The sequence below is a fragment of the Magnolia sinica genome, chromosome 6, assembly GCF_029962835.1.
Source record: "Magnolia sinica isolate HGM2019 chromosome 6, MsV1, whole genome shotgun sequence".
Classification (NCBI taxonomy): Eukaryota; Viridiplantae; Streptophyta; class Magnoliopsida; order Magnoliales; family Magnoliaceae; genus Magnolia; species Magnolia sinica.
Genome location: NC_080578.1, coordinates 65,552,562 through 65,565,083, shown reverse-complemented (window position 1 = coordinate 65,565,083; position 12,522 = coordinate 65,552,562). Strand labels below are relative to the sequence as shown.

The 12,522-nt window shown below is 39.8% G+C and overlaps 1 protein-coding gene across 1 annotated transcript; it reads right to left on the bottom strand.

Annotated features, from left to right (window-relative positions):
- Positions 1 to 9,921: 9,921 nt before the first annotated feature.
- On the bottom strand, positions 9,922 to 11,836 carry LOC131249639 (uncharacterized). The gene is made up of 3 exons (XM_058250427.1): positions 11,565 to 11,836; positions 10,451 to 10,535; positions 9,922 to 10,311 (listed from the first exon to the last, which is right to left on the bottom strand). Exons 1-3 carry the CDS (start codon positions 11,834 to 11,836, stop codon positions 9,922 to 9,924), a joined length of 747 nt encoding a protein of 248 aa, XP_058106410.1.
- Positions 11,837 to 12,522: the final 686 nt, after the last annotated feature.

The window sequence follows — 12,522 nt, the reverse complement described above, 5'->3', positions numbered from 1 at the left end:
GAAATGTGGAGCGCACAAACCTTGAAATGTGGAGGCACAACCCTTGAAATATGTAGCGCACACCCTTGAAATGTAGAGTGCACAACCCTTGAAATGTGGAGCGTAAACCCTTGAAATGTGGAGCGCACAACCCTTGAAATGTGAAGTGAACATCCCTTGAAATGTGGAGTGCATAACCCTTGAAATGTGGAGAGCACAACTCTCAAAATGCAAAGCGAACAACCCTTGAAATGTGGGCGCACAACCCTTGAAATGTAGAGCGCACACCCTTGAAATGTGGAGCACACAACCCTTGAAATGTGGAGCGCACAACCCTTGAAATGTGGAGCACACAACCCTTAAAATGTGGAGCGCACAACCCTTGAAATGTGGAGCGCACAACTCTTGAAATATGGAGCACACAACCCTTAAAATGTGGAGCGCACAACCCTTGAAATGTGGAGCGAACATTCCTTGAAATGTGGAGCGAACATCCCTTGAAATGTGGAGTGTAAACCCTTGAAATGTGGAGCGCACAACTCTTGAAATGTGGAGCGCACAACCTTTGAAATGTGGAGCACACAACCCTTGAAATGTGGAGCGCACAACCCTTTAATTGTGGAACGAACATCCCTTGAAATGTGGAGCGCACAACCCTTGAAATGTGGAGCGCAAACCCTTGAAATGTGGAGCGCACAACCCTTAAAATGTGGAGTGCAAACCCTTGAAATTTAGAGCGCACACAACCCTTGAAATGTGGAGCGCACACAACCCTTGAAATGTGGAGCGCACACACTTGGAATGTGGAGTGCAAAAACTTCTTTTACATGAGGTGACATATGGAGCATTTGTTAGGACAAGAAAAGCCTGGCATTAGGACAAAGTGGAGAGAGAAGTGGTGCATGGAGTATCCGTTAAGACAACAAAATCCTTCTGTTTGGACAAGGTCCACATGAAGTGGCGCATGGATTATCCATTAAGACAACAAAAGCCTAATGTTAGGACAAGGTCCACATGGAGTGGCGCATATAGTTTTTTGCAGGAGTGGTTGCGCCCAATGGGTTTCTTTGCAAAAGTGGTTGTGCGACCCCGTGCAATGGATTCCTTTGCAAAAGTGGTTGCGCGACCCCATGCAATGGATTCCTTTGCAAAAGTGGTTGCGTGACCCTGCGCAATGGATTTCTTATGAGTGTTTCTGCAAAGAGGCCTTCTATCCGTTAAGAGAACAAAAGGCTTGAGTTATGACAATCTCCACATGAAGTGGAGCATGGGCTATCTGTTAAGACAGCAAAAGGCTTGAGTTATGACAATCTCCACATGAAGTGGCGCACTGGACTTTCTCCAAAGTAGGTTGCGCGGTGCAACAGCTTCCCTCTCTCCCTCTCTTGCCTTCCTTCCTTCTTGTCTTCTAACCAACCAACCCCTCAAATGTGGCATGGGGAGGGGTATTTATAGGCATCCCTCTCTTACATAGTGGTGATCACCACCACTTCTTTCTTCATATAACTTTCACCCTCCTTCCTTACATAGTAGTGTTCAACCATTTTTCCTTAAATAGTGGTATATAACCACTTCTTTATTAAAATGACACCCATGCACCCCTTTTTACCAAAATACCCTCTTCACTTCTTTTTAAATACCCCTATTCACTCATTTTTACCAAAATACCCTCATTCACTCATTTTTACCAAAATACCCCCTGTCACTGCTTTTACCAAAATACCCTCAGTCACTGCTTTTTTTACCAAAATACCCCCAGTCATTGCTTTTTACCAAAATACCCCCAGTTATTACTTTTTACCAAAATACCCCCAGTCACTCATTTTCACCAAAATAAGGAGTGCACAACCCTAGGAAGGATCTATACCATGGAATTCTCTGACCAATGCAATGGAATATTTTTTGTGCCTCAACAGATGCCCCATTGATCCTTCTTTGATTGATTCATGAAATCAAATGGAGGATCGATCTTCTTCTGACTGAAAAATTGAATGAACTGCAATTGAAGGATGGCTGGATGATCATGCTTGACCAGAAGATCGAATGATTATGCTCGAACAGAAGACTTGAATGATCGCTTTCGGATGAAAGACTTGAATGATCGCGTTCAAACGGAAGACTTAAATGATCGCGTTCAAACGAATGACTTGAATGATCGCGTTCAAACGAAAGATTTGAATGATCATGCTCAAATGAAAGACTTGAATAATCGCGGTGCCAGTATCGTCGAACAAATGCTTCATTAGAGAGGATAAAATTCTCTTTTCATCGAAAGTTGCCACTGTAACAGTTGTGGCGACTTCATCTTTGATTAACTTGACCAGAGAACTGTCTTTCAACACCGCTGCTGCTACAACAGTCTCTTTGATCAACTCCAGTGACTCTTTCCTTCAACTTTGTGTTTAGGAAGTTGTTCTTTAATGCTCTGCAATAATTTTTTTTATTGTCTCCTTTATTCATGATCTACATAACCCAAGCTTTCGAATGATAGTCTTTCTTGCCAAATTAATCAGAATTACTATCTTAAGACATTATAATTTTAGCTTCATGAATCATTGATAATTTTTAAAATATATTAAAAACTTCTCCTCTTTTTAAGCTGATTGTGATATTCGTAATATGATAATGATTTAATCATTTAATCTTTGTGCTTGTCAGCGTGATTCACATTGCATTCTTTGCTCATTATATCACGCTCTTGGAGATGTCATCTTTAGCTCCAAAGGTTCAACTACTGAGTCTTTTTGCTCACTGTTTTCTAGCTTGTGCTCCTTGGCATAGACTTTTCCTTAGAACTTTGCTGATTCTGAAAAATAGAGAAGACTTTTTTCAATTTTCATTTAATAACTTGCGATATGATTACTAGAACTTTGCTGATTCTGAAAAATGATGATTCAGTTTGTTCTTTATCTCCATCGGATCTGGTACTTGGAGACTTACGATATGATTACTAGAACAATGAGAAGTTACTGCATTGGACCATATAACTAGGCCTTGATATAAAAACAACTCTTGAATGTTCACGCTGGATCATGATTCATAATTCTCGGCATATGAATTCCTCCGCCGCTCATAAAAGATTATTAAAAGACCAAGGCATGATTACTTTATAGACATATATCATGCCCCCTTTCCAGGTCAACTTCGTATAAAGATTTCTTAAGAAGATAATATTCATGAAATAAGATCTGCTGCTACTCTTGAAGGATGGATGATCTTTGCTGCTCCTTTTAAAGAATCCAAAGAATATATCTGAATCTTTAAATTGTCTGGGAGAGAATGATGATTCTTCTCTATTTTATCCTCTACCGCCTTTGAGAATCTCGTGGCATAATATTTCTCTATTATCAACAATGCAAGAGATAAAAAGACCTCACGGCTCTTGTCAATATATTAATTGATCTTGAAGATTTGAACTTTTGAGTAGATAATTACCAATATTTTGAAGGCATTTGCTGTTGCTGTAATTTAAACCTGATTCAAGAGAAACGTATTTTTGCATGTTGTTTACTCAATATTTAAAATTTTCATCAAGCAATTACATATTTGAGCAGATCTAAAGTGAAATACGTATCTGCAGCATTTTGATGCTCACATAGTTTATGCTTTTTGAGTAGTAGAGCTAGTGTACTTTGACTGACCATCCTTTGACTGGACAAGACTAAACTTGTCCTGACTCGACTGGTCTAGATTGAACTAGACTGGCCTAGACTGAACTAGATTGACACTACTGGACTGACACTTATATACACAGTTTAGGCTCTTGAGTAGTGGAATAACACACAGTTCAAGCTCTTGAGTAGTGGAGCCCACGCAGTTTTTTAGACTCTTGAGTAGTGCAGTCGAGTCTTATGTGATGGTCTCTGTAACTCTTATGAGTTCACTGGACTTCTCATAGCCTGGTGAGTTCACAAATTGTGATCCATCAGAGGGACTCAGTGAAGCTACTGGGGTCCTGTACTCGGTTGGATTTACGCACAAGGTTGGCCGCAGTAACTCTCTAGAGTTCACAGGGCGCACAAGATGACCTTTAGGGTACCAAATCCAAGGCCACCAGTCCATCAATGAGTAAGTTTAGAGCCTTCCTCATGAGTTACTACTGAAATCAAGCCAGAGATTTAGGGGGTCTTATGCATGGTTGGCCTATCTATGGACATGGGCAAAGAGAGCACAATGCAGCCTACATTTTCTTCGTCTGCAAGGTCAGACCCATTCACTAGAGGGCAGTTTCATCCATTCCTTATGACGATGTCGAAAAGCTATACAGACGGCATGGGTGTTATGCGTGACTGGCCGTTGAAGACTTTTTGGCCCTTTTAGGGCTTTCAGTCGTTGACTTTGTCCACTGCCCGCATAAGTATGCATATGATGGTCTTCACGGGCTTTTTAGGGCCACCAACTTCTCACTCTGCCCGAATGGCGATGGTGATAGGCCTTATGCATAGTTGGTTGTATAGGGCTTGATTAGGCTGCCTTAAATGATAAACTATTGTCACTAACGTGATAGTTGATCATACAGGCTTTACTGAAGATAACATATCGATAATTGAAGATAACAGATCAATGATTGATATATCGCCCCTGCTGCTACTGATGATATTATAAAATTTGGGCCGAATGGAGCTTTAGCTTAGTAATAATATTAATTTCGATAAACTTTGATAATAGAATAATCTTCACGTCAGTGATTTGGCAATGGCAATGATAGTTTTACTAATCTAATCCAGCAACCATCGTCGGTGCTTAATAATAATATTATATTTCACATTGATATCTTGGGAATCTACCTTTTATTCATGTATGACATCGGCATTCTGAGACTTTGGATTCTTAGATTTTGGTTATCTGAAACTTTGGTCTTCTTAGTATTCTGCTTATCTTACCGCCTTTTGATTTGGAAGTATTATGCTAATAATCTTCAAAATCAAAACTGTAATTATCTTCAAGGATAACATATTTTCTATGCTTTTATCTGCCCCCTGAATAATTATGCCATGAATCTTTTAAGTCAAAACACAGTGAATCTTCTGAGTCAAAACGTTGTGAACCTTCTTGGTATTCAGGGATGATATATTTTGCTGAACTGACAGGTATATTGATGAAAATTTTCCCCCATGATGAATATACTTGTCTTGCTTTCTTCTTGTTTGTTCTTTTATAGAGTCGATATCTCTAATCGGGACCATATATCATTACTTTCTTTCTCTCTATGATAATTTTTATTATCGTCGATCATCTTCGGTAGAATACCTTTTTCTTCTTTGCTTCATTTCTTTTGATTTCCTCTGCACATAGCCATTAATTCCTCATAGGAAGTATATCATCTTCTTCAATTGTATGTTTCCCGTAGTCCTTGAATTTTCTGAACCCTTTCTTTACTTTCTTAATTGTAGAATCACCCATGTTTTCTTTATTGAATGATTTGATTCTTTACTTTTGATGATCCTTCATTTTGCTTTCTTTTTTTGGCAATATCTGCTGCTGTTCTCTTAAGACTTTGAAGTAGCCGATTCATGTAAGAGTTGAGCAGCTTCACTTTAACTCCTTTCAAATTGTAAATTTAACTTGCTCTTCTACTCTGTCAAGTCATGACGATGCCCCCAGGGTTCTCTATTGACTGATGAATTCATTAATTGATTCATAACATGTTCATTTGGTGAAGGCTGATTAACATCTGTTCGCAAATTTTCTATTTTCTACACACTTCGAATATACTGATATCAAAAGAGAAAGTGAAAACTACGTTGCTGACGCCATCGAAGAGGATGAACTGAGGTAAAACCATGCCTCATAGTATTGCACATGATCGACCTATTATCCATACTCAATAAGACAATATTCTTTGTGAGAGAAGATTGAACCCTTCATCTTTTGGATGTTACCATCATTCGTCCTTCATCATCTTACTGCGCTACTGGTGAAGCAGAAACTATTTCGAACATTACTTGGCATTGTCTGTCCTTGATTACAACTGATTTGATCTTCTCAGATACTTTCTGGTGGATATCCATTGGATGTGAAGTAGACAACCACGTTAGTCAAGAGAAAGGCCGTTACGGTATATCTATCATTTGGAATAGAGTGTTAGTTATTTTGATTAAATAAAATTATACTTTGTATTTAGAGATGAAGGGGAGGATGTTCCCACTAAGAGTCACCATTTTGGTGTCTATACGGATGCCAAAAAGTGATAAATGTTCTCTGAATATTTTCAAGTTATCATTGAAAAGAATCCCCAGCAGAGTCGCCATTTTATTTTGACAAGAAAACAAATGCATTTGATTTAGGGGAATTATTCAATAATAACAAAGAAAGAATGAGAGAACAATGATCACAAGATATCTATTCATTTTGAGTTCATTAACATCCCTGGATTCCCTTGATTCTGAAAACATAGTACAATCAATGCAACGTAATAAATAAAAATAGAAGACAGACCGATGACAATTTTGACAACATTTCGATGCTTTGATATTCATTGCAAAGGCAGAAGGGTTATGTGGACTTGAAGCCCTCGATTTGGTCGTGTAATAGGTTCTGATCATCTTTCCATTCATCCTTTCAGTCACATGGACAGATTCTTCTTCCTTCTGTAATTTTCTTTCTGTACTTCACATTTCCTTCATTTTCCTTGAAATGTGGAGTGCACAACCCTTGAAATGTGGAGCACATAACCCTTGAAATGTGGAGTGCGTAACCCTTGAAATGTGGAGCCCACAACCCTTAAAATGTGGAGCGCAAACCCTTGAAATGTAGAGCGCACAACCCTTGAAATGTGGAGTGCACAAACCTTAAACTGTGGAGCACATAGCCCTTGAAATGTGGGGTGAACATCCCTTGAAATGTGGAGCGCACAACCCTTGAAATGTGGAGCGCACAACCCTTGAAATATGGACTGAACATCCCTTGAAATGTGGAGTGCACAACCCTTAAAATGTGGAGCACACAACCCTTGAAATGTAGAGCGCACAACCCTTGAAATGTGGAGCACACAACCCTTGAAATGTGGAGCGCCCAACCCTTGAAATGTGGAACGCACACCCTTGAAATGTGGAGTGCACAACCCTTGAAATGTGGAGCGCACGACCCTTGAAATGTGAAGCACATAACCCTTGAAATGTGGAGCGCACAACCCTTGGAATGTGGAGTGAATATCCTTGAAATGTGGAGAGCACAACCCTTGAAATGTGGAGCGCAAACCCTTGAAATGTTGAGCGCACAACCCTTGAAATGTGGAGCGCACACCCCTTGAAATGTGTACTTTTTTACCAAAATACCCCCTGTCACTGCTTTTTACTAAAATAACCCTAGTTACTGCTTTTTACCAAAATACCCCTTGTCACTCATTTCTACCAAAATAAGTAGTGCACAACCCTGGGAAGGATTTACACCATGGAATTCTCTAACCAATGCAATGGACATGCAATGGAATATTTTTTGTGCCTCAACAGTGTTCATGTGATATTATGATTGATGAATTATGCCCTTATTTAAGCATTTCTTATGACTGTTAGTAAGGGATTTCGTACATGATTCTTGTCCTAAGTGGCGGCACTAAGTTTCAGTTTAGTTAGATAATCACACATAGTTTATGCTCTTAAGTAGTGGAGCCACGCAGTTTTTTAGACTCTTGAGTAGTGGAGCCAGGTCTCACGTGATGGTCTCTGTAACTCTTATGAGTTCACTGGACTTCTCACATCTGGTGAGTTCACAAACCGCAATCCATCAGAGGGGCCCAGTGAAGTACCGAGGCCGTGAACTCGGTTGGATTTACTCACATGGTTGGCCACAGTAGCTCTCTAGAGTTCATGGGGCACACAAGGAGACCTTTGGGGTACCAAATTCAGGGTCGTTAGTCCATCGATGAGTAGATTTAAGCCCTTACTCATGAGTTATTACTGAAATCAAGTCAGAGATCTAGGGGGTCATACGCATGGTTGGCCTATCTATGGACATGGCCAAAGAGCTCACACTGCAGCCCACATTTTCTTCACCTGTAAGGTCGGACCCATTCACGGGAGGGCAGTTTCATCCATTCCCCGTGGTGCTGTCGAAAAGCTATACAGACGGCATGGGTGTTATGCTTGACTAGCCATTGAAGACTTTAAGACTTTCAGTTGCTGGCTTCGTCCACAGCCCGGATGGGTATGCATATGATGGCCTTCATGGGCTTTTTAAGGCCATTAGTTTCTCACTGCTACCCGAATGGTGAAAATGATAGGTCTTGTGCGTACCTGGCCATTTTTAGGGCTTGACTAGACTACCTTAAAAGATAATAGTAGGTAGTCATCGTTGTCATGAGAATAATAGATATCTTAGTAGGTAGTCATCGTTGTCGCGAGAATGATAGATATCTTAGTAGGTGGTCATCGTTGTCGCGAGAATGATAGATATCTCTGATTAAGATTAATACATCACCACTTCTGCTAATATCTTCAATGATATGCATGTGTATTGTTCATAATATATCAGCTTGGTGATGATACCAATTTCCTTTTGTAAAACTTGTTGCTATGTAATCTTGGTGCGCTCGTAAATTTCTCCTTTATTCATTCATCTAATAGTACATGGCCATGACCTTGCTTATTCTTGCCCCCTTTTGATGTAGGCGTATTATTCTGATAATATGTTGGATCAAAATCAGATGTTTCTTCAAGGAATCTTTTTATGAAGTGAGCATTGACCGGTATACTTATATCTCGTCCTTCTTGATCTATAACTCTGTATGCCCCATTGGAATATATTTCTTTTATTATGTACGGCCCGTCCCATTTGGGCTCAAATTTGCCCCCTGTCCTATGGGTGACCACTATTGGTCTTTTATCGTCGCTTGATACGATTGCAATCGCTGTTGGGCTGCCAGCGTTTTTCATCAAGCAAGTCCAGTTCTTCCAGCCTTACTTTTGCATTTTCATCATCTGTAATTGACTGATGCACTACCACTCTGAGTGACATAACTTATGTTTTAATCAGGATGATCGCCTCTACACCATAAACTAGTGAATATGGTGTTGCTCTGGTTGTCGTCTGGTGGGTGGTTCTGTAAGCCCATAATGCCTCTTGTAACTTTTCATCCCAGTTATGTTTGTTTCCTGTCACTGTCTTCTTCAGTATTTTCACTATCATTTTATTGAATGCCTTTACTAATCCATTGGCTAGTGGATAGTAAAGTGTTGAAAACAAATAGTGAATGCTGAATTTCTGACACAACTTTTCCATCCCCCTATTTTTGAAAGGAGTGCCGTTATCTGTGACAATTTTCTTCGGGATACCATGGCGGTATATTATTGTGTGTCGGATGAAATTAACCACATCTTTCTCCTTGACATTACGCGATGCAATTGCTTCTGTCTACTTAGAGAAGTAATCTGTTGCTACTAGAATATACTACTTTCCTTTGGACGAAGGTGGATTTATGGGAGCAATAACATTAAGTCCCCAAGCAGAAAAGGGCCAGGAGGTGACTGATTGGTGCAGGTCTTCTGGAGGAATGTGTATAACATCTCCGTGAATTTGACATTTATGACACCACTTTGCATAATCTATCACATCTTTGAACATTGTAGACCAATAATACTCTATTCGATGTATTCGATGAAATAAGTTTTGGCCAGTTTGATGTGCCCCACATTCTCCAGAGTGCACTTCACGCAACATCTGACCTACTTCTTGTTCATCTAGGCAATGTAGCAGCATCCCATTGTAAGATTTTCTATATAGCACTTCGCTACATATAATGAATCTGCTTGATCTTTGCCTGATTTGCTGTCTCTGTGCTGGGTCTTCTGGCAAGATATCGTATTTGAGGTAATCTACGAAAGGCTAACGCCAATCATCTGTTGTCACCTCCAAACATGATATAGGAAGTGCCTCAACAATTTCATTAATGACCTCTGAAGAGGGCAAAAATCTTCTTTCTTCTATACTCACCTAGAGAGGACTTCAATTTGGATAGGACAGAGCTGTTATCAGGCTAGCCAAAGCATCTGCTTTTACGTTTTTAGCCCGCGGTACATGCTTGATTTCTACATGGCGGAACTGCTCCAATAACTGCTGTGCTTTCCGACAATATGGCAAGAGCTCTTGCTTTCTTATTTCGAATTCAGTTATCAATTGATTTATGATCAATTTAGAATCCCTAAATATTTGCAGCATTTTTATCTTCATTTCTTGAGCAATTTCCATTCCGATGATGAGAGCTTTATACTCGGCTTCATTATTTGTACAGGCAGCGCCCAATGTGAAGGAGTAAGGTAACAAGTCACCTTGAGGAGTAATAAATATCACCTCAGCACTTGCCCTTGATGCTCGAGAAGTACCGTCAAAATACATCTGTCATGGACTTTGCAACCTGGCTAACATAACCTGTTCATTGAGAAAATCATCAGTAATGGTCTCGCTCTCTGCTACGGAATGCGCTGCCAGGAAATCTGCCACTGCTTGCCCCTTTACCGCTTTTGCCGGCTTATACGTGATCGTATATTCTGAAAGTAACAGCATCCATTTGGCCAGTCTTCCTGATAGCATTAGTCTTGTCATTAAGAACTTTAACGGATCTGCTCTTGAGATTAAACTTATGTCATGGGAGAGACAATAATGCCTCAACTTTTGTACCACAAATATCAGCGCCAAACATTCCTTTTTAATCGGGGAATAATTTCATTTTGCGCCCATCAGAGTTCGACTTAGATAATAAAGAGCTGTTTCTTTCCCAGATTCATTCACCTGTGCCAACAGGGCTCCTAACAAATTCTCGGCTGCAGATATGTATAAAATGAGCGGCTTCCCTTTTATAAAGGCTGTCAATACCGGCGGCTATTTCAGCAATTCCTTTATCGAATCGAATGCATTTTGATAGGCTTTGTCCCATACAAACTCTGTTCCTTTCTTCATTAAATGAGAAAATAGCTGACATCTCCCTGCCAGATTTGAAATGAAACAGCAAATGTACGCCAACTTTCCTTATAAACTTTTTAATTCCTTCAATGTCTTCGAAGGTGGCATATTTTGAACGACTTTAACTTTACTTGGATCAATCTCGATGCCCCTATGCCTGATAACAAAATCAAGGAATTTTCCTAATGATACCCCAAATGCACATTTAACTAGATTCATTTTTAGATGCTTCTTCCTGAGTCGACGGAAGACTGATGCCACATGTTCGTAATGTTCGTAATGATTACCTGACCTGACTACCAAATCTCCACATAACACTCAACATGTTTATGTATCATGTCTTGAAAGATATTATGCGTTGCCCTCTGATACATTGCCCCAGCATTTTTGAGACCAAATGGCATGACTTTATAATAGTAAATTCCTAGCGAAGTTCTAAACGCCATTGCTTCTTCGTCTTCAAGTGCCATTCTAATCTGATTATAACTTGCATAACCATCCATAAAGGACATGATAGCGTACTGAGTCATACTATCAATCAGTAATTCAGTTATCGGGAGAGGAAAATCATCTTTCGGGTAAGCTTCATTTAATCTCTGAAATCAACGCACACCTTGATTTGTCTATTTTGCTTCTTTACTGGGACAATATTTGATATCCACTTGGGATATTTGACCTCCCTAATAAACCCAACTTTTATCAGTTGGTTTACTTCTTCTTCCATTAGAGGAATCAAATCCGGGTGAAATCGCCTTTGTGCTTGTTTAACTGGCCTTTTCTCTTTAGAAATATTTAACCGGTGCATTGCTACTGACGGTTCTAGACTCGGCATCTCTGCATATGTCCAAGCGAAGATGTCTCTATTTTCTTTAAGAAGTTCAACATATTTCTCGGCCTCTTGCTCAGGAAGACCGGCGCTGATGAATGTATTCCTTGGTTCTTCTTCTGTACCCAAATTCATTTCCTGTAAACTGTTTATTATTGACTACCCGCCGTCTTCCATTTGTTTTGGGGTCATTTCAGGACGCTCAACTACTTTAGGATCTGTCTTTGATAATTGTTCAACTGTGACCATGTTCACTGATGATTATGCCCCTGATCCTTGAAATCTTCCTCGCCTTTTCAGACCACTCCAATAGGAATCTAGATTCCTTTCCCGTGACTTAGGCTGGTGGGTTCTTTGTAATCAAAACCCATGCTTTTCATAATCTTTTTGCTTACTGGCTGTATTTCTTAAGATCTTGTGGTGTCAGCTTCCTGTGATATACATTATTTTAGGCCTCTTCCTCTTTATTTACTTCCGCGGGGGGTGTAAAACTCGATTGGTTCTAGATATTTTACGCTTGCCCTGACTCAAAATCTTTCTGGAATAGCTGAGAATGGTTTGTTCCTTTCAGCATATGGTAACGACACTTTATAATTGGACTGTAAGATTTTCAATTGTTCGGGGGATAATAACGTTAGCGGTGGTTGCCCCGGTTGTCTCAGATGTTTTGGCACAAAATAGAATCTTTTCTTTGTTTTCATGATTTCAGATAATTCTGCTTTTTCTGCTTCCTCTTTCATCACCTTCGCTTGAATATTCCTCCGGGCTTTGCTTTTATCATTCTTTCTCTCTTCTTCTTTAGCGAACCCTTTGTAATAACT

What these genes read in the sequence shown, in the direction of transcription:
- LOC131249639 (XM_058250427.1), bottom strand. Translation starts at nt 11,836, where the DNA reads ATGAATTTGGGTACAGAAGAAGAACCAAGGAATACATTCATCAGCGCC. An exon ending in AACCAACTGATAAAAGTTGG is followed by an intron (nt 10,536 to 11,564) that starts GTTTATTAGGGA and finishes TCTCAAGAGCAG; the next exon opens with ATCCGTTAAAGTTCTTAATG. An exon ending in CTTTCAGAATATACGATCAC is followed by an intron (nt 10,312 to 10,450) that starts GTATAAGCCGGC and finishes AGTCCATGACAG; the next exon opens with ATGTATTTTGACGGTACTTC.